The 25,104-nt window shown below is 38.4% G+C and overlaps 2 protein-coding genes across 2 annotated transcripts; one reads left to right on the forward strand and one right to left on the reverse strand.

Annotated features, from left to right (window-relative positions):
* The first annotated feature begins 1,250 nt into the window (after positions 1 to 1,250).
* Positions 1,251 to 5,638, forward strand: arv1 (ARV1 homolog, fatty acid homeostasis modulator). Its single transcript, XM_005737216.2, has 5 exons — positions 1,251 to 1,404; positions 1,796 to 1,915; positions 2,840 to 2,993; positions 3,674 to 3,898; positions 4,357 to 5,638. Exons 1-5 carry the CDS (start codon positions 1,309 to 1,311, stop codon positions 4,479 to 4,481), a joined length of 720 nt encoding a protein of 239 aa, XP_005737273.1. The 5' UTR covers positions 1,251 to 1,308; the 3' UTR covers positions 4,482 to 5,638.
* An 11,847-nt stretch (positions 5,639 to 17,485) lies between these two features.
* On the reverse strand, positions 17,486 to 21,516 carry fam89a (family with sequence similarity 89 member A). Its single transcript, XM_005737221.1, has 2 exons — positions 21,098 to 21,516; positions 17,486 to 19,030 (listed from the first exon to the last, which is right to left on the reverse strand). The coding sequence occupies exons 1-2, from the start codon at positions 21,344 to 21,346 to the stop codon at positions 18,737 to 18,739; spliced, it is 543 nt and encodes a 180-aa protein (XP_005737278.1). The 5' UTR covers positions 21,347 to 21,516; the 3' UTR covers positions 17,486 to 18,736.
* Positions 21,517 to 25,104: the final 3,588 nt, after the last annotated feature.

Below are 25,104 nucleotides of genomic sequence, written 5' to 3' on the forward strand. Positions count from 1 at the left end.
TCAACTTCTACTATTTCAGACAGCAATGTCGCATGAAATGAAGACGTCAGTCTTTTCACATGATCCACAGCTTTATGCAATAACTGGTAATCGTATGACATTGTGATGGGCTGAATCTGTGGTTTGAGGTTAGTCGCAACTCGCAACAGTATGAGTATGCAGTCTGTCTTCATAAACCAATTCTGACATCGTAGGCAATAGTATAATGTTCTCTTCTGTCTCAAAGTGCAATGAAACAAATCAGAATAAAAGCTATTCATAGGGCAGCTGCACAGTAGTAGTGCATTTAAGTACTTAAATAGGGGTAGAGGGTTGGTAGAGCTAATTTTACATTTGGTCAGTTATGTTGAGAAAACAGCTTTTTCTTCTCCTGTCTAGTCCAAGCTGTGCCTTGCCTCTCTAAATCTTTCTCCAAACTGCTTAGTCTGAGCTGTCCAGCTGATGTATTAATTTTTAGTCCTGTCCACATCCACATAAAATGCTTGATCAACATAAAATATTGAGAAAAGAGCTTAAATTCTTTGTATATTCTTTTAAAAGTATCTGCAGTGAATATACCCATATACATTCAACCTCTGGACAGAGTAAAATCATATTCTGTAAAACTATCATTACATAAAAACAAAAGAAAACACAAAAACAAACATATATTGCATGCGTGAAAACAGGTTCACTCCAACACACACTGTCAGCTGCACTTTAACTTGGAAAAGCAGTGTCGTATATATAGGTTGGGGCACCGAATGAGTTGGATGCAAAGTATTGAAGACAGCTAGAGTTCAGTTGATGCAATACTAACTTTTCATGGTTATCCAGCATTACTAAACAGGGGGAAATGTAATTATTTTTAAATCTAGAAAAGTTGTTTGAATCATAAACAATGGTCTTCTTTTAAGTTTGACAATCTTTGAAGGTTTTGAGCCTTTCCACTGTGATCTCAAACTGCAATGCTCATGTAAAGACAGCATACGGAGTAAATGTGAAAAAACATACATTGTTAAAACCACACTTATTTATCTCGAGACATCTTAATCAAATATATTTTACCAATCTATCAAATAATATTAATAGGTTTGTGTCCATTGATGCTTTTTTATTATCAGGTTTACTTGTTCACAATTCCTATTTTTCTTTCCTGTTTTTGCAAGGTCATTTAGCAGTATTTCAGTGGCGTTTGACACTCCTTCAGAACCTGGCAAAGACATACTTTTATTTTGAAGGAGTTCCACTGAAATATTGAGAATCATTATTATTACCGGTTTACTTCCGGGTACTAGCATGCTACTCGTAGCTGTGTAGAGATGAAAGATGGGAAAAGATGATTTTAGATGTATTGAATGTAACGAAAAAGCAGCGGAACTCCACAGGGATTACAGCAACGGGATCCTGAAGATAACAATATGTGTGCGTTGGAAAGTCACACCGTTTGTGCGATGAGGATGCTACCTACCAGATATCATACAGCTTCCTACCTTTTCCTGTTGCAACTAGACACATTTGTAGTGAAATAACTTGTCTGCTAAATGGTTTATGAGCGAAATGGTGACTGCTTTTTTCTTTTTGAGGTCTTGCTCTCAGGTGCACTGATCTCTGGCCTTTTTACTGAATAGCAAGTAAACAAGCAAACTTTGGACTTCATGTCTTAGATGTTAATTACAGCGATCACCATCACGCCTTAGTTGGAGCCAGCTTCTAAACATGGACTGCGTGCTTCTTAAAGTAGATCTGGGAGGTGATATAAAGAGAGACATTATAGCAGGGCTTTGACATAAACTCTGCGTGTGTGTTTCTCCAGGAGTCCTGCCAGAAGCCAGTGGACAAGTACATTGAATATGACCCAGTCATCATCCTCATCGATGCCATTTTGTGCAAGACACAGGCTTTCAGGCACATTTTGTTCAACACAAGACTAAATGTAAGCAAATTATGGGTCATTACATCGCAAAACAATATGGACATTCTGCTTGACCATCTTTGATCTGCATATTAACTTTATGATCTAAAGTTTGGGAAACTTTAGCTTCATATATAAAATATTATTCAGTGGCCTCTCTCACCACAAACAAACAGATTACAGACACATTGAAATGTCTCAATGTTGGTTAATAATTGAAAAACAAAATCAAGCATTTTCATTTTACAGGTAAAAAAGAACCCCTTCACATTGCAAAAAACAAGTAGTGACAATTTCTTTATGGTATATAATTTAATTTCACAATACCTCAGATTTTTCATTGTCAAGACCTGCTGTATCTACCATTTCAAGACTTAGAAGAGTCTAATAAATTATCACTTGCTGTCTTTTGTAGTTTGAAGTTTTTTTATTAGTGTTTGTTCAAATGTGGAACTTTAATGGAAGGCTTCCGTTTTATTTATTTTTTGTTTGTTTTCACATTTTAACTAGTTAATAGTCTGGCTTTTTAGGTATTTGTCCTAAATTACAGATCCTGATTCATTTTGATGGTAAGAGAGACCAGTGACTTGTATCTTTAATAGTCTAATGGATATACATGTTCAAGTATTGCCTTAGATTACAAGGTGGGGGAAAAGGCTTAAAAGTAGGTGAACGGGCCTGTAAAAAAGGAACTGCACACACACACACACACACACACATTTAAAAACAATTCTAGGCAAATCAGAGATGGTTGAGCAAAAAAAAATTCTGAAAATGTGATAGTTTCAGATGAAATGACACCTTTATCTTTATTGCACGAGTGATAACTTTAATAAAGATTTGTGCTTTGTGTGTCCTGGCTTGCACGTATTCGTTTGTGCAGGTGCTATCATGACTTCTGACCAGCATGCACGTGTTTCTACATGTTAATCTTTACCTCTGCAGATCCACTGGAAGCTGTGTGTGTTTTCCCTGCTGTGTGAAGCCTACCTCAGGTGGTCCATGCTCCATGGCTCCGAGCAGAGCAGTGACCCTGCTGATATAATCAGATACACAAAGGAATGGGAATTCTACGGCATGTTTGGATTGGCTGCTCTTGGTAAGATGATAAGACACAGTTTCTATCAGTGTGTTATCACAGAGCAAAGGAAACATCAATGAAATAGGAGCACGTGAGGGTTAACGGTGTCTGGAAGTTGAGTAAAGTATTAAATTATTACTTAAATTGGATTTGTATTGTCTTAGGAAGGATATTTTTGAGCAACTGCATATATACGAGTACTTGTGAATCTATTCTGGGTCAGCTTGCAACTAAGATTATTCTAATATCAGTTAAAATGCTCTTTAAATCATTTATTTAGTCAGGAAATAATGAATAATAGTTGTCATAATGCCACAGAGCCCGATATGACATCTTTAGATTGCCTATTATTTTCCAAAACTGCAAAGAGAATTATTCTTTGACTTTTATAAGCTTATAAGCACTTAATGTTATATGGAAAACATCCAGACATGAGGATACACATCTATGATTACAACTAAAAGCTGTGTGAAATTCATCACTGACACCAACTTAGTGTCATCAGCATTAATTCATATAAAATTATATTATTTACTGGAAAATATTTTTGTGTCACATGGGTAACCTACTTGTCCCAATTGATTGTGGCTGACCTGAGTACCCAGGTTCCATCTTCTCATACTGACTCCTGTTTCATGTATCTTCAGTATATAAGCTACATGATCTGGCTTATATATGTGTCTCTGTTGGACCTTCAGAGCTGTCAGCATTCTGTGGCGGAGTGCTGTGTTTCCTTTGGGTGGTGGTCTGCTGCCTGCAGGGTGAGACCATGGAGCTCTGCCTGCTCCTCAGAGCCCTGCTGTTATCGTGCTACGGCAAAGTCCTCCTCATCCCCGCTGTCATCTGGGAGCACGATTACTCCCCGCTCTGCCTGGGCCTCATCAAACTATTTGTGCTCACCTCAAATTCACAGGCGATCAGAGGTAAGAGATCCACTGCTGATCAAATAGCTTTGCTTCTGCCCTCTTTGCTTCTGCATCAGCAGTTGGCAGCTTACTCCCTGCTGCTGTGATCCTGACCTCAGAGGACCCAGCACTTGAAGATAAACGTATTATATAACACAAAGGTTTAGGTCCATGTTTCTGGTTTTCATGTCATTATTTCTTCAGCATCTGTGGAAACAAAAATCTGCGTGTTTGGCGTTGAGCCTCTGAGCAGTGAACAAAGTATCGAATTCACCTTTCTTACTGCTTAATTTCGCATCACGTCCAGCTTGTGTGGCCGTTTTTCCTTTCTTTACATAACAGGTGCCTTCTCAGCTTCTCACCATTTAAGTTCACACTATTTTGGTTTGCACATTCTCTGTGTTACTCCAGATTACTCCAATAACACAGCAAGCATGTAAAAAGGGTGTGCATTAATAATTTGATCTCCTCTCCAGTGATCCTGAACAGCAGGAGACGTCTGTCGCTGATGGCCGTTTGTGTTGGCCTGCTGTCGGAGACCTGCGTGGCTCAGGCTTGTAAGAAGCTTTCGTGGAGCATCCAGGACATGTTGACATTTTAATGAGATGAGTGGCCAACATCATGGACTTTCTACACATGGGATTCAAGAGGGGAAATATTCAAAGCTGAATTCTTCAAGTTCCTTTCAACTGTTTTGCTTTTGCAGGCTAGTAATGCCAGCCATGTGTTTTGTGTTTATTTAAAGGTATGAAACACATCTCCTCCTGTGTGCTAGAAACCTGACTGACACTGCATGTCAAAAAAAGGCCAGATCCGTGTTGAGTTTATGTGATACAACATGACAGACTGAGAATTTGTGCTCTCCGTAGAGGCAAAGAGACATTTTCATACAGGAGAAATGTTTTCATTTGGTTTTAATATGGATAACCTGGGGTACGTTGTGCAAAAAAAGTCACAGAGGGGGACGAATGTCACTCAGACATCTCCTGATCCAAGCTCCTGTTAAACATGCTCCAGTTCCTGAGCCACTCTTGAGGAATGACACAAACACAGACCCCGAGGTTGTAATTTGACAACAGCTACTTCTCAGTTTGGGCACGCAGCAGTCCTCACATTCCTGAGCTAATTGGTGAACTGTTTGCCAAAATTAACCTAAACACACATATGGGAGTGTACAGGAACAGGGTGACTTTGCAGGTATTTATTGCAGCGTTGCTGATGAGAGAACTGCTCATGTAGTTCCAACCAAGATCCAGTATTTTGTTTTGATGACATTATTGGCATTTTTGTCATAATTGACTAGTATAGCAAAGATTTTTAATGGTGTTTTTTAAATAACAATATTGAAAATGTCTTTCATGTGTTCAGAGCCTACTATGATGTGAGTGATCTGATCAACACTCCAATGTCCCCAAGTAATCATTTAGAAACAATACTAGAAGCGAATCTTACACTTTTGTGAGGACAGAGCCGGTGAAATTGCATTTTAAAATATGTGTCATTAAATTTAAATGCACGATGTTTGAATCATGTGGCTTCAACGCACAGAATGTGAAATCCTCAGAGATCAAGCTGCAGGAGATCGCTGCTATCACACGTGTGATGTGAAATGATGATAAACACATGTCGACCAGCTGCAGTTGGAACGCTCCACAAAACCTCCGCCTACTGTCGCTGGAATGTGTCTGGAAATAAACACAGACACATTCCAGACACATTCTGTGTGTTCTGTTGTTAAATCAATAAAACAAACTCTGAAATGAGACGGAGCACCTGTGAACTGAGTGGACTTTATTCACCACACTTGCCTACAGTGCGTAAACATGGATCTGAACCTGGGAAAAGCAATCGGGCATTCTTTAGAGATACATCTGTGAGTGTGAGATGAATGATGCCGCCTTATCAAAGTCACAGATAATGTGACAGATATTCAATGATGTAAGGTCTAAAGATACAATTACCACAAACAAATAGAATCAGTTTAGTAGCTGCAAAATAGCTTTTCTCTCCTTTTTGTTTTAGTGCTGTTTGTGTTACTTTACTGAAAGCAGAAGAGGAGACACAATAGAGTCTGAACTCTTAGCTGTATCATAGACTAGATAGAAGATGGATATAGCCACAGGGTTTTTGGACTGTGCATTTTAAACTTTAACATTTTGGATACTAGTAAAAAAAATTCGAGTTTCATTCACAGTGGATGGGATGTTTGCCACAGCAAGCCATAAAACTTATTCTTCCACTTAAAAAATTCAGCAGCTTTTTGTAACTTGAACTTTTATTGTTTGTCAGTATTAAGGCACAAACCCCTGTGCTGACCTCACAAGGGGAATTGTTTCTTCTTTTTGTCTTAAAATTCAGTTCAGCGCCTATAAATTAATAATTGTTCATTTCCAGCTATTTCAAAGTACCGAGGACGTATTTTCTCTCTTTGCCTCTCAAACAGTTATTTAGTTCTTGCGCAAAATTCACATGATGAATGCAGAGATTTAAAATGCGTAATTATTCTGGGTTTAAATGCACTGGCCAGGTGGAATCGTTCTGTGGGCGGTTTGATGTTCTTTCACCGTCTGCGTGGGTACCCTGGCTTTCCCTCACAGTCCACAGACATGCAGTTAGTGGGGTTAGGTTAGCTGATGACTCTAAATTAGGTGTGAATGGTGGTCTGTCACTGTGACACAGTGGCGACCCTTCCATGGCTTATCCAACCTTTCGCCAAATGCAACAATCTCCAGCTCAACCGCAACATTAAACCCTTTAACATTTGTCAGGCACACAGCGTATGCTTCTGTAATAAATCACGTAGAATAAACTTGCAGAGCGAGTTTGCCAAACTGTGCATAGGAAACATCATGCAGATACTTTGTTTTTGTACTACATGTTCTCTAGAGTGTTTGTCATATTGGGGTATAAAAAGACAAAATATGCTGTATTTCACCCAGAGCTTAATGAGATATTTCACTGTTTGTATACGTGTTGCTTCTGCACGCAGGCGCTTGTTGTTACAAGCCTCTGAATAGTTGGAAAGACAGCACACTGATGTGGAATGTTTTAAGTGTCCTCACCAAGGGTGGATCTGTGTTTTATGAATGCTGCACCCTATGCACTACGTCTGCCATGTAAGACATTCACAATGTGTCGCCTGTCAGCCAGATGAACTTAAACACCCTGTAGTCTATACGTTATTTGCATAAAAACAGAAGCTCGGGCCTGCTTCTGCTTTTACCTCATGACCAAGTTTTGATCTCAAATTCTAATCCTTAAAGTCACAAAAGACACAACACTGTTCATGTTGTTAAAATGCCACATCCACCTGTTCTGTCTTTAGATTTAAGTTCAATAAGAAGACAAAATCCTAAATAAACACAAACACACATTTGTCACTGACTTTTGGACAAAATCTTTGTGAACAAACCACTGACTGTGTGATGGTGGAAAGTGCTGGTCTCTTACTGTGGTGTGCAGTGGTTTAATCTGAGTCTTACTAATCAGATTACTGTAACAGTAGTAAGCCTGAAGTCGTTTTACCTGCCAGGTACAATATGGAGAAGTAAAACTAATTCTGCACTGAAAGGTTCAAGGAGTTAGTCAATCTCCATCGATTTCCATGTTAATTTGCCTGAAATCACGTTTAGAGCCTGGTACAAAATAAAATTTATAAGAAATGAATGGTGCATGATTTTTTTCACATCAATTTCTAGTCTACATCAAAATATTAAATATTATATAATATAATATAGGCAAATAATATATGCAATCCTCCAGACTAAAGAGTAGAGGGACCACCTGGTTTATTATTAACACTCTGCCTCTGTCTTTGATGCTATAGTGGTGCATCAGTGCCTATGGAATTACTAGCTTGCACATCTGGAAAAGCACCATCAACCCTGACATGTGTATATCAAGTTTTAGAGTACAATATATTACAATTGTGATGATGTTTTTTTAAGGGAATGCTATGCATAAGTAGCAAGACAATGCTAATCCACATACTACACGTATTACAACAGCATGGCTGTAGAAGAGTCTGTGTGCTGAATTTTAGCCTAGATCTTTCACCAACTGATAACATTTGGCATATCATAAAATGAAAAATAAGACCAAGAGGAGTGCTGAGCAGTGAGAATCCTCCATCAGACTAGTCCTAAGAATAGGACAATATTCATCTCCTAAAAAATCCAACAGCTGGTCTTCTCAGTTCCCAAATGTTTACAGACTTTTCAAAAGAAGGGGCTACACAGTGGTAAGCATGGCCCCCGGCCCAACTTTTTGCAGACACGTTGCTAACATCATATTCAAAATGAACTATTGTTCTTAAAATGATACATTTTCTCAGTTTAAACATTTGATATGTTTTCTATGGGATTTATAAATCCTTACGTTCTGTTTTTTTACATTACTCACAGGCTCCTGACTTTTATTGAATTGAGGTTGTGTGTCGTTTGTGTTAGCTGCTATAGTGCCTGTCACCATTGCTATTTTAGCTAACTGTGTTAGCATATTTGTTACATTGTTAGTACTCAACACAAAGAGCTGAGACAGATATTTGTGTCATTAGTTTGAGTGTATTTCTCCATGAGACAGAGTTTGGGGCTGAAAGACACTGAAGCTCTCTTCCAGAGGAAAATATGCCAAATTCCACGGCAATCTGTCGAATCACTGCAGATCACAAAGTTAGCCTCACAGTGGAAATCACCAAAGCCAGGATAGGATCTAGCTTGAACGTTTGCATGAAATTGTAATTCAGATTCAGTGCATCCAAGAGACAAGAGCTGAAACTCAGGAGAAATCCTGATGTCAGTGGGGAGCAGAACAGTTGGATGAGGTCCACTATGCATATTCAAATGAGGAAATACAACATTACCAGGAAATAGGCTGTGTATTAAACCTGCAGTCATTTGCTTTTTATTCAAAAAGACAGAGCAAGGCCAGAAACACAAACAAGTGTGGTATGCACTGGCCTCACTGGGATCAGTGGACTGAAAAGAGCAACACAAAGGAAAGGAGGAGTGCACAGGAGCACAGTATAACAAAAACAAACTCTGTGGGCGTCAGTTACGCAAAGAAAAACACATATTACAACACAGAATTACAGAATTAGAAGCAAAAAATACCAACTGGCAACTTCAACTCAAAAACATCACCACTAGTTTTGCAATATTCACTATAAACACAGCTTTCACGATGTTTGTTGGCCTTGTGTCGATCCCACTGATGTGGCAATCTGCCTCATCCCTCCCTGTAGAGAGAGTGATGCGCACCTTGGATTTGCTCTCTCAATCAGGATTATGTTAATCTGCTGTAATCTCCTAACAGACGCTCACACAGCCTGCACAAGACCAGAGCACAGAGAGACAACATGAGCTTCGAACGATACAGACTGAGGCCGGTATATGCAGAGCATGCTCACAGAGAAAATACACCAGAAAAACAGGACATCAAATAGCACTGTAAAAATAATGAAATGACTCACTAAACTTTCATCATTACTTAATTAACATAAGTGTGCAACTACACCATTTACCTGTGGGAGCTGCTACAATGACAACAAAATATGATCATGCAATGGTGGAAGTAAACTGTTTTTTTCCCCTAAATTCATTACTAAAGTAAATGTGGCAGTCCTCACATGTTACAGTTGTTGTTTTTTTTACCTTTACATTGGGTGGTTAAATAAATAAATAATATCAGAAATGCTGTTCTGTTAGAACTGTGGTCACATTCATGTGTTATGTCTGTTTTTCCAATAAATGGAATTGTTGAGCTTTTCCGCCTTTTATTGGAATCTGTATAAAGGAAATTTATACCATGTAGGAATTTCCAGCAATTGTAGTCAAAGATATGCGCACGAAGGCCATGGACACGAAAGGATAAGTGCCAAACAATCTAAAGCTCTCACAAAGATTTGCAAAATGACAAATGCTTTGTAGACCTGAGATTAGATCTGGCAAAATTAATTATAAGACACTTTAAACACAGCATAGTACAAGAAAGAGACAATAAAATGTACTTTTAATAAAATCAAGAAATTCAAAGGTTAAACCATCACCAGCATGTATCAGTAATAAACTGCACTTTCAGTTTGGATAGAATGAATAATACTGTAACTCACTGTATGAAATAACTTGTACTAATGTTAAAATATGATTTCTATTGTACGGGATTATCATTCCTTAATGCACTCAGATGTAAATCATTTTGCTTGTAATGCTGGGTGACTGAGTAAAATGTACTTCACTGCTTAGTTTAGGACAGTGTTGAGAAAAGTAAAGTATTTCTTTTTGTAGAATAAAAATGGAAAACATCGAGGCAAATACAAGAGTCCTCAAACGATCACTTGTTGGTCAAATGCACTGTTTAATTAGTTTATCACTTATTAGTAGCTCCTTTAAATTTCCCCAAGAACATACAAGAACGATCTGGGGGAAAAAATCCTTTTAATAGAGCCTGCTGACAAATATCTTTTACATAAATTATGAAAAGATTTGGCCCCAGTACAGACACCTGGGGGACACCTGGCAAATTTAAAGAAAATGTGCAAAGTACAAAAGTGGTTTGACAGCACAAAAAAAAAGTAAAGTAAGTAAAAGTAAAATTCTGATATTTGTGAATTGTAAAAGGAATACACCATTCTTGATTCATAAAACATGGGATGGACACTGAAGAGTTCGTGAAAATAAGTTTCTTGATGTGATAACAGGCGAAGTCAGAAATCTCAGATAGAACATAACATAGTGAGGTTTTGAGAAGCGTTTCAAAACTGCATAAAATAAAACACAGAAATCCAGAAATCACTACTCTACTACAATCTCTACTGCTCACTGGTTACACCATATTCAGATGACTGTTTAGAGGTTTGGAGCAATATTTATAAATACTACTAGCATAATTATTTATATTGCAAAAAAGGACCAGAAGGATAATCCATAATAATGGTTACAAAATATCATGGATCATCTATAACACTATACCCTTAAAATCCAAAACAATAAAATTCACCAGTGTGGTTCATTTTCACACTGTACAAATTCTGTATAAAACAATAAACTATACTTCCTACTTACTTAGTTCCTCACAATATCCAAAACATTTTTTTACAGGGATGGTGGATAATATTTGAGGGGGGGAGTTATATTTAAACCATCTCTGTGTTCGTATGTAATAGAAAGTTTTTGATCTCTCTATGTGGAGTGAAGCTGCGAAACAGACTGAGTGATGAATGGAAGCATGACAATTTTTTGAAGTAATGGGGGGAAAAGGCTTTGACCTGTTACTTTTTATTTTTGATAGGTGTGTACATCTGCATATATCTGTAAATACATATATCTGGGTTTATAAAATCAAATAAATGCAGGATACAAACAGGAAGTAAAGTGATTACCGAGTGCAGAATAGGGTAGGATTAAATAAGCATATGCTTGTTTTTACTCCGTTGTGAACACATCAAGTAATTCACTTTGATCATTATTTTCTTGGTGCTTTAATTGTATTATTCTAACATGTTTGAAATAATGTCTTAAAATCTAGAGTCCACTTTTTAAAAAGTAGCCATCAGATTTGTCAGATCGTGTAATTTTTAGATAAACACCACACAGGGCAAATACACAGCAACTGTGATAACAGGCAACAGGGGGGGGGAAAAATGGTGCACATGCTGTATGAAACCGAGATATTGTTGCATGACCCATTTCTTAAGTCTCTCAGGGAGGTTGGTGAGAATTTACATAGAGACTCTGAGTATGAAAATATAAACAGTGTTATCATCATCAGTAATTCATCCCAACCTCCCAGCAGGAGAAGCTGCTACATCAAAGCCACCACATCCTGCTGCAGTAATGATCAATTACACTGGAACTGCACAGGCATGGCAGCTACTCTAGACCAAAATGCAGATTGGCGCATTTAAATGCAGGTCAGAGTGAGATGCATTGAGAACAAGAAATAAGTAGGGCAGCAGGGAGATGGCAAGGAAGCACAGTTTGGTGTGAAAGAGCTGTTTCTCCTAGAGTATTAGTTGGATTTTTTTTTTTTTTTTTAAAGATTTTGGGTGTAAATAGTGCAAATGTAAAGGTTTTATTTTTTTAGCCTGTTTGTGGCATACCTACATGATTAGTAGTTAGTTTGCCAGGTTGCCAGTAACAGTGATCGAAAGTGAAACGTCTCAACAACTTCAAAACAGATTGAGATAATAATTAAAGACCAAGCAACTTACTTATCCAGTCGTGCCACAAGTGGATTAAAGTTTTTAGGTTAGAGCAGTATTTGGAACACATGTTCGAGGGTACCACAGGATGTTTCCTAGCCTAGGATGACCACCAAGCTTGAAATGAATTGCTCTCCAGAAAATCTCCTGGTGCAGGCTGTATCTGTGCACACATTAGCACATTAAATGTTACACCAGCACAATTTAGGTTTTGAAGCAAAAACAAATATATAAAAATAACAAAAGTATCACTACAAAATTAAATACATACTCTAAATTTTATTGTAAACACAACCTCAACAACTTTACCTGTACTGTGTGCTTAGGGCTTTATGCTGAGTGATAGTGTATTAAAATACTATGCTAGATAAGAGAGATTTAGCATTGCTGTTGTCAGCATGCTGACATTTGCATTTTACTCAAAGCATCTGCAGCCCCACAGAGCTGCTGGCTACTCTGCTCAAACCAGAATGATCACATTACAGGTGTCTGCCAGCCAGTCTGTCCAAATGAAATGTATAATGTGAAGGTCGGTGCTACCAATTCAGTGAACTATACCAATTATGAAATATGGTCACAATCCTCCTTCTGTTCCTGAGTTATGTGTTTGACCAATGGTCATAAATCTCATTAGAACATTAAATTTTACATACATGAAAGTAAGTAAGTAGATTAAGAAGGTGAAATATCCGAACCTTTACTTCCAAAATCATTTGTTCCAAATGTACTGAAATTCTCTCTAGTTGCACTCGGGAGTGAGGTCATAGTAAAATTTGATGACCAAAATCTAATCAGTTCAGCCCCAAGTCCAAATTAACTTTTGGGCTGGATGTTAAAAAAATATACATAAATCCCTCTAGGTGGGCCTGGGAAATAACTTAAAAATGAGAGAGATTTGACCTTTGATGAACCTGACCTGTTGATTTTTGCGTCCAAGTGAACGTTTATTCCAGATGTAATGAAATGCTCTCCAGATGTTTTTCAGTTATAAGATGAAAATAGAGATCGATAGAAAACACAACCAAGAGCATAATATCTACAGCCACTTGTGTCATGGAACTAAGGACGTGGTTCCTATAAGCTCACTTTCACAATCCTTATAAATGCTTTATCTCAGAAACACCTGGAGAGGATGTCATTGGATCTGGTACAATCATTAATATACCCATAGATCCCATATCTCCCCAAAGTATCAAATTAAATTCTACTAAAACATAACTGTGCTTTAATTGTTGAGCTGCTATTCATGTCAGTTTAATTTAGAAGTCTGAAGGCACGATCAATATTTCCCTCATAAAAAAAACATCACTCCAAAAACCTGAAAAGTACAGAACCGCTTTATTAAATTCATAACAGTATAACTATGAGAGAGTACTGTCCAAACAAACAGCAGTGTGGTCATTCATGGATAAGAGAACAGGAGGAATGATAGATGGCGGCAACACAGCCTTCACGTGTTCTCCAAATGTTACTTATTCAAAAAAAACAATACATAAAATCCTTCTTTTCACTAAAGCAAGTTAATGAACGATTACGATAAGAGATATAAAGAACAAACACGAATGAAATTGCATTTACTTCTCTGATTTCCTCAATAGGTTACATCTGCATACTCAGGCCTACTGATAAACATGTCACTTGTAAAATAATGAAGTCTTGGCTCAATCACGTTTTCAAACCCAGGTTTGGACACAGGTCAGATTTGGTCAGCTGCAGAAAAGGCGCACACACATTACACACCTTCAGCTATTTTTTTTCCTCATTGGAAGTAATGTTCAAGTTATTCTCCATTCAAGTGCCACAACCCTCACTAGGTTTTCCAAAACGCTTTTCACAACCACTACAGCATGGGTGTGAACGCTCAGGCGTGACCGTGATTGCAGCAGCAATCCGCACTTAAGTCAAACTATGTCAAGCTTTTGTGGTTGTTTTGCACTTGGCGTCTTCGCCTCCTGATTGTTCAAAGTTGGTGCAAAGTTTGCCCTTTGATTATGAGACTTGCACCAAACCATTGAATCATAATGACTCACTGTAAGTGGGTGTGACATAGCATTGTTCACCTTTAGTTCGAGAGCCATTGTTTAAGGGAAGTATGCTATTTTGTCAGGAGTCAAAACCACCCAAAAAAACAACAACAAATTTTTTTTAAGTTTACCCTGAGATGAAATCTCCATGTTACACATCCAATAATCATGTGAAAAAGGGGCATATTTTAGTGTACAGAACAGGCAACACACGTGGCAACGGTACAATATTAAGTACAATTTGCTGGTGTTCAATTTAAAGCTTCTTCTTAGCTCTCTTGTGCTGGGTTAAGCTACAATAGTGTAAGCGTACAGAGAGCACCATGCACCTGTGTAGTAGTGACAAACTCAAAGAGGGTCAGGTAGTCGTATTTTTGGGGATTTAACACAGCAACAGGCACAAACAAGTGCAAAAAACAGACTTGAAGAACAAGTGAGGAGTGCACCACCTAGCTCGGTTTGCAAATGCCTCAGCTGACTTTAAGGCTGATACAAGTTCTTGACGGTAAAATTGCTACGTGTACTTTAAAGTTGTATTCTGAAGAAATAACCGCCATACATTAGGGTCCTTTTATTTTGAGGTGTACAATTTCTTCTAAGCATCAACCAAAACAGGAAGAGAGATGTCTCACTTTTGCTAGAGCAACTCAAATTTCAGTGGGTGTTAGCAGTACACCGTTCCCAACAGCTGCATCCCTGCCAATAAAATTCCAAACAATCTTTTGACAGAGAAGAGTATAATTAACAACAGATCCAAATTAGGGACTCGTTGGAGTTGGAGGAGAGCGACATGTCAGCATGACATTCATTTATTTCTGGCACAGCTTCAGAATGAGTTTTGTGAGATTGCTAAAGTCATTGTGTTTCAAATTCCACATGTAGCAGCTTTAAAAACCAAAGTACAGGCCAATCAGTTCATATGACTTATGGTATATGTTCATTCCCATCTTGAACATCTTATAAAAAGGCACTAATTGGGTAGACATCCAATAGAAATCCTGGGATCAAGATGTGACTCGTGTCCTAAACGTCACTGGTTTAAAACCGTTTAATCAAACGTGCTTTCGGCTTCAGATTAGCAGTAGACTGCAGTAGTAAAACAGGTGCTTTACCTGACCCTAAATGTGTAATCCGACTAGAAATGTTGGCAGCAGTCGCATACAGGTGTACTTCACAGACAAAGTTAAGTTTCATTAAATGTGGATCATAAAAAGCAACAGAGAGAAACAGAGAACAATCATTTCAACTTATCAGAACACTGGAACCAAAGTCAATGGACTCTGTTAAATAATAAGACTAGTCAGAAAGTTGCAAATGCATTATGGAAAGGTTCAGAATAAAAGTGAGTAGTTACATATGCAAGAGGCAAAAAAAAAAAGTTTGTCCAAGCTTAGATCAGGAAAAAAATATATATGATAAACCTCAAGGAGAACTTGCATCCTTTTATGGTGACAACAGAGTTTAGCTTTGCTCCACCCCAAACTTCATCCTGCTCAAAAAACAATCAACCATTGTTCACTTTGTGTCCTCATGTGATGGTAATGTTTAAAATTACTTCACACACCAGGTCCAGGTTATATGGATAACAAAACTATGTCAAAGTGGCAACTTTAAAAGTGCTTGCCAGTGGATTTTGTTACTCTCCAACACGGATTAAACCTCCTCCCAGACTAAATCCTAGGAGGACCTCCAGGGGAAAAAGTTTATGGTCTATCTCAGCTTAATCCATGTCTGGGAAATGGAGGCAGTAAGACATAGTAATGCTAGCTACTTCCCCATCTGGTGATTGTGCTGGTTTGACTTTACGTTTAACAGATGAAGTATGTAACTGAAACATTTTCCCAAAATGTCAGACTACTCCGGTTAAATCAGAAACTCTTGATGTCGACAGATTTTAGAGAGAAGTTAGAAGATCAAGGGTTACTGTGCTTGCGGAAACATGGTTTCATATCCACATGTTATTGCGACACATCTGACTCTTCACATACTTGTCATAAATCAATCCTCTAGACTTTCACTGGTCGGTGACATTTTAATTCAGTCAACTGAAAACGCTGGTCTTTGAGTGGGGAAGAAGGCAGCCAACTGTTCAAAAGGCCAACCAAATGTCCTTCATTCATCAGCTCCAAAAAACTCCTAACGACATTCGTCAAGACACCAGATGTTAAGTTTTAAGTTCAACATAGCCAGATCCCGCCTACATCAGCAACGTCAACCAAATACAATGCTGAGTGGCGTACTCTCTTTGGTTTGTGTTCAAATAGCGGACTGACGTACAGACAGGTGACGAAATATGAGCACATTTGTGCAAAGATGAACCCTCGATATCTTCTCAAAGCGATGGTGAGTTCAGAAACTCTATTTATGATTGACAGCACAGCTGCTGTGCTGTGTCTGTAGCTGTGTTGTATGCTACAGGCTGAGCTGAGACCTTTGCTGCAGAGTTTAGATACTTAGGAAGCCTGAGTAGACCATTCATGTGTTTACAAAGAGGATTTTCACATCCAAAAGTCTTAAACAGTCAAGATTTTAGATTTTGTTTAGATTTTAGATTGAAGGAATTTTAACTTAGTTGTTTTTTTATTATAGATGAGGCAATGAAGGCAATTTCTTCTGATTAAAAAAACAAAACAAAAAAACAACCAAAGCAAAAACAAAAGCACTTTTTTTTTTTTGTTACAATCTAATTAATGACCACCGTCATATTGTAATGGAAGCAGAGATCGTTAAAGAGCCCCTATAACGTATGCAAAGATGACCAAATGCTGATATAATCAGATTTATATTCTTCAAGGATGACTTAAAAATGAGCTTAATCCTGCACGGGCATCTGTCACGCTTAACAGAGCACTTGACGCTAAAATGAGATTGGTTAAGATCTCGATGCATAAGAGTATAAAGCACCGGGTTTTCATGTGATAGTTGCTACTAGGTTTAGAGCTACAGATGTTTATTTACACTGTGGGTGATATTTGAAGGCCACTGGGACCAGAAAAAGTTCAAAGGGACCTATTATGCAAAAATGTTTCTAAAAGGAACAAAATCAATCAATAAAAAAAGGAGGTCAGTAAGAAATCCCCATGAAGGGCAAGGGTTTTTGTTTGTTTGTTTGTTTTTAAACTCAAAGAAAGATTACTGTAAACTGTGAATCATGCAAAGCCAGCATGGAAGTGATATCAGCACAATAGGTCCCATTTAAAAAAAAGTGTCTAAAAACAAACTGCACCATGAAAAAGTGAGAAAACGTGTAGATTTTTTATTTTTTGTTTCCATAATGAAAAATGTTCCAGCTACCAGATCACAGCTCAGCTCTTGGCCATATTTGTATGTGGCTTCATAATTTCTTTTAATGCTCATTATCATCCATAATAGAATAATTCTATTATTTTGAAGAATAATTCTTGTTTCAACTTAGGTAGTCTTTGCATTTCTATTCATGTTAATACTGACCTCAAGAAACGAATATCTGAATGTTCAGTGTTTGAACCAGCCAACCCTTGATTAGGGCGGACCCCCACTTAAATTGATAAATACAATGAAACCAAGATCCAGAAATAAACTGAGTTCTGTTTTAATCTTTAAGTAAATGTATCTTAAAGATAGATAATATTAAAGCAGAAAGTTAAATTCAGGCAGATGTGTCCTGAACACTACAAAGTCTGAGAACAGAGACATGTCTGATATGCCTGTAAAGTGCTGAAGCACTATATCTGCAACACAGCACGCTGGGCTTGGGGTTTTTCACCTCTGCAAACAGTTAAAACTGTTTCCAGCATTCTGAAGATTTCACATTCCCTGAGCAGATATCTGCTCCACCTAAAGGAAGACCTCATACCTGCACACAAACTCACTGGATATGAGGACCTCATCTCTTTCTTCGTACTACTACTTCTGGTTGGACCCCAAGGGGTTGATGTAAATTAATGGTTTCACCACTTAGAAGAAACACACACACTGTCTCCATTAATATGTCCACAGAGTCAGTCATCTTTTTGCACCAATGCTGATTGCAAAGCTCTGGATTTCTGGGATTCTTTCCAACCTGTAAATGCTGAGGAACGGTGCAGTAGAAAATGTCAGAGTAACAGGAAAGCAAATATTTTGTTATTTATATTATATAATAAATAATAAAACTTTGTTCATATATTTTTGTATATGTAAATTTAAAAAAAAAAAGTTCAGCCAAAAAGAAAGTGACTGTCTAACAAAACAAACGGACATAGAAGCAGCAATAAAGCTGTTTACAAAAAGAAGTGTGTGTGTATATATATATGTATATTGCCGAATTTTGACTATATCGAGTCGCTGGATACAATTGATCCCAACCCCTGAGTGTTTCAGAGGTTGTTAAGAGAGTAACTTCACAAAATATCTGATCGCTCAGATCTGCAGTTTGATGAAGCTCCTGGTCACGCTGCAGAAACAACGTTCTGCAACACAAGCAGGCGGATGTTTGACCTGAGGAGGTGTTTAAGGTAGCTGGATTTTTACAGTTCCACGAGACGCCATAGTCTGTTGTCTCTCACCAGCCACTCACTCCCTGGAGGCCAAAAAGGTTTCTCCTCCAGCCTAATCCAGTCTGTCAACCCAAAAATATGCATCCACACTAAGAAAAATGCTGACAACAAGGCCTCAGATGTTAACGCGAAAGGAGTCCCAGCTGTCCCCTTTGCCACTGCCGCTCCCATTCTTGGCTGCCCCCATTGTTGCCATCCCATCTCCAATGTCTCCATCCGGCTGTTCCCCGGTGGGAGTGGAACCAGGCTCCGGGTAATACTCGTCATCCTCGTCAAAGTAGCCATTCTCCATCATGCTGAGGCTGGAGGCTGCGCTAAGGTCCTGGCAGCTCCCCTTGTACTCCTGGATGGACTCGTGGAGCGACCACAGCTGGCACAGCAGGGACATGTCCTGCTGACGCAAACCCACCTGCAGGGGGCAGTATAGGGATTAGCATTAAAAAACCCAGGGAAGTACAGCTGCAGCTAACTCATTAGCTTATTAGATTACTTTTCAGCAGCTTGTTGCCTTTTTAATTGTTCACAGTTTAATAATTAAGAAACCCAGAGATAATGTTCTACAAATTTTTTAAACGTGTCATTTTGTCTAATAACCGGGGATTATAATCGCTTGACATGAACACAAACAGCTACAGGAACCACGAACAAGCGGCTCTGCTTTCATTTTCTAAATTACTTCACGGACATATGCATAGCAGGTGCCCTTATAGTGTAGTGCCACAACAAGCTGGGTGTAAGGACACAAACATGGAGCCTAGCAAGTTTTCCTTTAAATGATGAAATTTACACCAGTTGCACCACTTAAACTCTCCAACCATCCTTCAGTGGCCAATATTGCCTACAAATAAAAGCTCAGTCTTATACTTCTGAGCCTTCAGTAACCAGGATCTTTCTACAGCAAGTAAATCTTCCAGGGTTCCCACAGGCCCATTTAATAATAAAATGGGCCTGTGGGGCTTTTACCGGCATAATAGCAAATTTATTTTTTAAATATAGATGAATGAATTCATTGTTTTAGCTCCAAAAACATCTGTCTGGCAAATCACCTTAATAACTTGGCATTAGTGAAAATCTGATTTATTTCTCAACCGTTTAGCACATAAACAGAAAGATAAGCAACAAAAGAGTGACTGTAAAGGAATTATTCAAGTAAAATACCTAAACAGTCACTAAATTTAACCTCTAACAAAGAAACAAAAAGAGAAGAAAGTAATAAAAATAATCCTCGCCTGTGGCCTCAGCTGACTCTGTGACATCGGTGTGTCAAGGCCACGATGATGGTGTGTAAAGGGCATTTTTGCTGCTGACCTCACGGCTGAGCTGACAGTGCAGTTTGAATTTAGAGGCACGGCACACTCAGTGGTCAAGCATAACACAGGCAGCTAAAACGCACACCAAACACTGTGCTTTTTAAAAATGCACAGGGACAAGCTTAGAGTCTTTAAAAATATAGGACACTGACAACTTATTAACTACAACAACCCCACAGTAATACATTAACAGCAGCAAAGCAATAAGGCTAACGTTAGGAACCTGCTCTGCCAAGGCTAAAGGACATAAAGAGTCAGTGGGATTTAGGAAAGAAAGATTTAGGAAAAAAATTAATAAATCCAAATGCCTAGAGTTTCAGCAGCAGTTTATCCCCTTTCAGCTACGTGACTTCACATAAGAAAAACAAGCTATTGTTAAGCATTAACCAAGATTGCTGGGAATCTACCTCAATAATGAAATCTGGTCCGGTGATAGTATGAAAATCCTTGCTGCTGGCAAGGGAGTGTAAAACAGTGTGCAGTAAGAGTTTCACTCTGATTACATCTCTGCAAATGTGATAGCAGGTATTAGTTCACTGAAGGATTTTGTGTTGGTTTCTGTATGTCACAATAGAAACTTTTATACTGAAGCTAAAAGGTATTAAAATGAGCTTAGAATCCAAATCAGCACAAGCCTAATGGCTTAATTTGTCTCATCCAATGCAAAGCTGTTCCTGATCCCCTTTTTTTCCTTCTTCTTATATAGGCTGTTATTAACACCAGAGTCCATTAAAAAAAGTGCTTCTAGGTGGTTGGGTGGCATGTTAAGTTAATTAACTAGCGAGTCTTTAATAAACAGAGGAGAAAACACACTTAACAGAAGTGATAACAATGAACAGTGAACATAATTTGTATGTTCACTGAACAAAAATCCCAAACAGACAGGACATAAATCAATATTTTTAACTTCATAATTTATTTATATAATGCAGAACGGGTTAATTTTGTATGCCGAATCAATCAAAAGACTATTGTTTTCAAAAAGTCTTAATTTCTCAGCTAAAATGCACACAAGTTTGTCCAAAAGCCGAAAAAAGAAAACTTCTGCAGTTTCTTTAGGGATTTTGGTTGAATGGTTGTGAATGTAAATCGCTAGGATAAACCAGCAGTGGTAAACGGACCACTTTCCTGTCGACAAATAAAGGAAAACACTCTGAAAATGTTACCATTTCTTTTCGCAGCAGAGCCAGTGCTGCATCGAGGTTGGCCGGCTTGTTGGCCAGCAGGTTATCGGCATTGTTCCTGCCTCTGCTCAGGTCGTCCTGGATCATGGTTTTCTTCACGTACATCCTCTCCATTTCTCTCCAGGAGCCGCCGCTTGAGTTCAGCAACCCGCTCAGGCTCTTCGGCAGCGGCGGTAGACCCTCGATGCAGGCCATTCCCCCCAGCGTGCCGTTCGTTGACTTACCATTCATCGTCTTATGTGTTACGAAGCGGGGAGAGCTAGTGTCTATAAAGTCCTGGTTTTTTTTTTCAGTTCAAAGACGCCACAAACACTGTTATCACACAGCAGTCTCCCACACTGAACAAACCGAGCAACAGCCGTGCTTTTCTCACCCCAGGGTAGCCAACGACGCCACGTTCAGTTATCAAGAGTGAAGCCGCTGGAATTCCGGTATGATCGTCAAAATAAAAGCACATCAGCTTAAAAAAAGTGTGATGAACGTGGGAAGAGAGAAAAACAAAAATAACAGAAACAATAATTGCTAAAGCATACTGGCTTTTTTCTGCCCGTAATATTATAAGGAGAAGCGTGAAAACTTTGCCTTGTAATATCCATCCATCTTCTTGCTCACTTATCCAATTCAGGGTTGCAGAAGGGCTGGAACCCATACCAGCTGTCACTGGGTGCAACACGTTCTCATCCCAGATCGCCAGTCCATTGTAGGGTTTAACCTTTAGATGCTGATAAATCTAGAAACATCATTTAACATGAAAAGCATGTTTTGGTGCTTTGGGAGGAGACCACTTGGATAATACAAGCTAGACACAAGGAGAGCAAGCACTCGCAGCTGGCTTTAAGAGTCAACCACAGATCTGAAATGTGCTATCCACTGCACCACCATGCTGTCCTGCTTCGAACCAGGATTAATAAAAGCCTTTCTTTTCCAAGAAGTTATATTTGTACTACCTTTTTTCTGTTGCAGAATTCTCCCCCAGGTGGATGCTTTGCATCTCACACCTCTTTTTTTTATTACGATGTATCCCTTATGTTATAAATTAGGATCATAATTATAACATCTTATACCATTCTCAAGAGAAAAAAAAATCACTCCCGCAAGTATTTATTTTACAAACATACAACTCAACAGAACACATGCACTGAAACAAAATAAAAACATGGAACAATAATCAAAGTTTAAATGCTGTTCTAAGAGATCCCATTACAATCATATGGGTGTTTTCTCCATTTCTCCATTGCACTACTTTCAAGCACTTTGCAACCATGTCCTCTAATGTGTGCCTCTCTATTTTATGCCTTCTAGTATATTCATCTTGTTTGTATATACTCCTCTGGCCTGCTATTTATTCTTGCTGTCATACAATTGATATTTTTAATCCTTGAACAGTTGGTGTGGCGTTACCAGAATTTCGTTGTACATGTCCAATGACAGTGGAAGGAGATTCCATTCTTCTATTCTATTAAACTTCTATACGACGTCCCCCGGCTTTTACTTTGAAAAGAACTTCTGGTTATGTTTTGGTGATTCTTGTAAAGTGTCCAAACTCGGATTGTGGCCGAATAGTAAAATCCGCTTCCTGTCCTTTAACACAGTGGCTGCTGGGCGTTTCCCTGCCAACACGTATATGCATAAAACATGCAGACTTTTATTTAAAACACATATATTTATAGGAAATCGTGTATCTTATTGAACAGATCTTTGAACAGATACAAACAATTTAAACAGACAAGAGACGAGATGGCATTTAAATGTACACTTGTACACAATCTACTCTAATACAACAAATTGCGCGATTATATTAAAAACACTGAACAACTGCTTACCCCTGAATTTGAAAAAAAAAAAATCTTAGAAATTTCACATATGTAAAAAATTGCTTCTACACTTAAAAAGAAATCACACATTGTGTGTAAATATGTCTACTCCAAATTTTCTTTTAGCATTAAACTTTAATGTTTGCCCGTTGGTTTATTTGAAGAGTGTGTCCAGGTGACCTATTGTAGGCAGAGGGGTTGAAGGTCGTGATAGTAGTGTGTGTGAAAGACAATAGTGCGAATAAAGGACAGATGGTGGGCCTTACTTCCACCCCCCAGCCTGCAGCCCGATCACAACAATAACACAACAATAACCATGAAATCAGCACAAAAGCATCACACACGCTCCTCGGAAAGAAAGAAAGAAGCATGTGCTGTGCCACACACACACACTCACCCATACACACACACACACACACACACACACACACACACACACACACACACACACACACAGGCAGATGGATGAAGCCTGAAGCCCTGTATTCCTATTCGCTGTACTGAAATTAATGAAATCTTAAGATTCTTTTCTCTACTTCTGCTAATGTGCTTCTTATAATAACCATTAAAAGTGTTAAATGCCCTTATGAGACTCAGTCAGGGTCTTCATTGTGCATGAACTTACTTGCTTGCAAGTGGCCCCCCAAAAATGCTGATTTTATGATAACTTGTCCTTCTCTTGGCACGTTGTATAGCACAGAAAGTGAATATGTATGAGGTTCTAACGTTCTGCTACACATTTACTTTCAAAACTATTCAAAGTATGCTAAATTTGAAAGTATTTTGATAGACCCGACAGTTACTTTAGAGTAAACATTTTTTTGAAATATTTTCTGCTTCAAGTTTTGTGACAATGACTGATATCAGCCTTATGTTAGTTTATAACATATAACATTTAGTAGCCGAGGTAAGATGAAAGACCTATGTGAATTCGCTACTCCCAGTATATTAAGCCCTGCATGGAGGACATCATTAAAAATAACCAGGAGAATGGGAACAAATAAGCAAACAAACACAATTTTTAGATCCTTCTAATATTCATACATCCTTGTTAAAAATGTGACAGATTAAAGCTGGCTAAATAAAGCATCATAATGTGTGAGAAAAGCAATTTAAGTAACTTTGGATGTGGAATGGTTATTGGTGTCAGACAGGCTGCTCTGGGTTTTTCAGAAACAGCCTGTTTACTGGTATTTTCCCTCACAACCATCTCCAAAAAAGAAAAATGTCCAGTGAGCTGCAGTTCACTGAGTGAATCTGTCTTATTGATGTCAAAGTCTGAGGAGCATAGATAAGCTGAACGGAGCTCATAGGAAGACAGCAACTCAAACTCCATTAATTACTTCTTACAATCAAAGTATGCAGAAGAGCATCTCTGAATGTACAATATGTCAAATTTTTGAAGCAGGTGAGCTACAGTAGCAGAAGACCACACCAGGTGCCACTACTGTCAGCTAAGAACAGGAAACTGAGGCTATAAGAAAGCTAAGAGCCATTAAATCAGGCTTCATATTTGTATATTCATATTTAATAACTTTGAGACAACACAGGATATCTTTGTGAAAACCTTGTCCTCATTGTCCTCCTCCCCAAAACCCTGCTCTTACAACAATTAGCCATCAGCTGATCGTTCACAGCTGTACAGTTTAGCCTTTTAGACCAATCAAGGACAATCTGTTTTGTCCAGGGTTTTTATAAACAGACAGGTCCTTCTATAAGCTCCCACCAGCAGCAGCAGCACCATCATCATCATCACTACCTCTTGAGATCAAAGGATTAGGCATATGATTGCAACCCCCTAGGGAGGCATGTAACCCTAGCAGGGTGGTGTTAATCTGCCTTTCGAAAAGCACAATGAGTTTGCGTCATTTACTGGATCCAGCTAATAATGGTCTAAAGATATCAGCTTATGTTGAGCTCACTGCTGGCAGTACAAAAGCTACCAAAGGAGCTTTATTCTGTTTCTTTTTTCCCTCAAAATTTTCAGTTGTATTTTTCTTTGTAGATTTCAAGCATTTTGTATATCGGTCTGTGTCTATATGAGATATTATGCAATAAATCGCTAAAACAACTGTTATTGAGGAAATTAGTTAAGCTTAACGAATACATACATTTCATGCACACACACACACACACACACACACACACACACACACACACACACACACACACACA

Source organism: Pundamilia nyererei, unplaced genomic scaffold (assembly GCF_000239375.1).
Source record: "Pundamilia nyererei isolate P.nyererei 1_Seehausen unplaced genomic scaffold, PunNye1.0 scaffold00074, whole genome shotgun sequence".
Lineage (NCBI taxonomy): Eukaryota > Metazoa > Chordata > Actinopteri > Cichliformes > Cichlidae > Pundamilia > Pundamilia nyererei.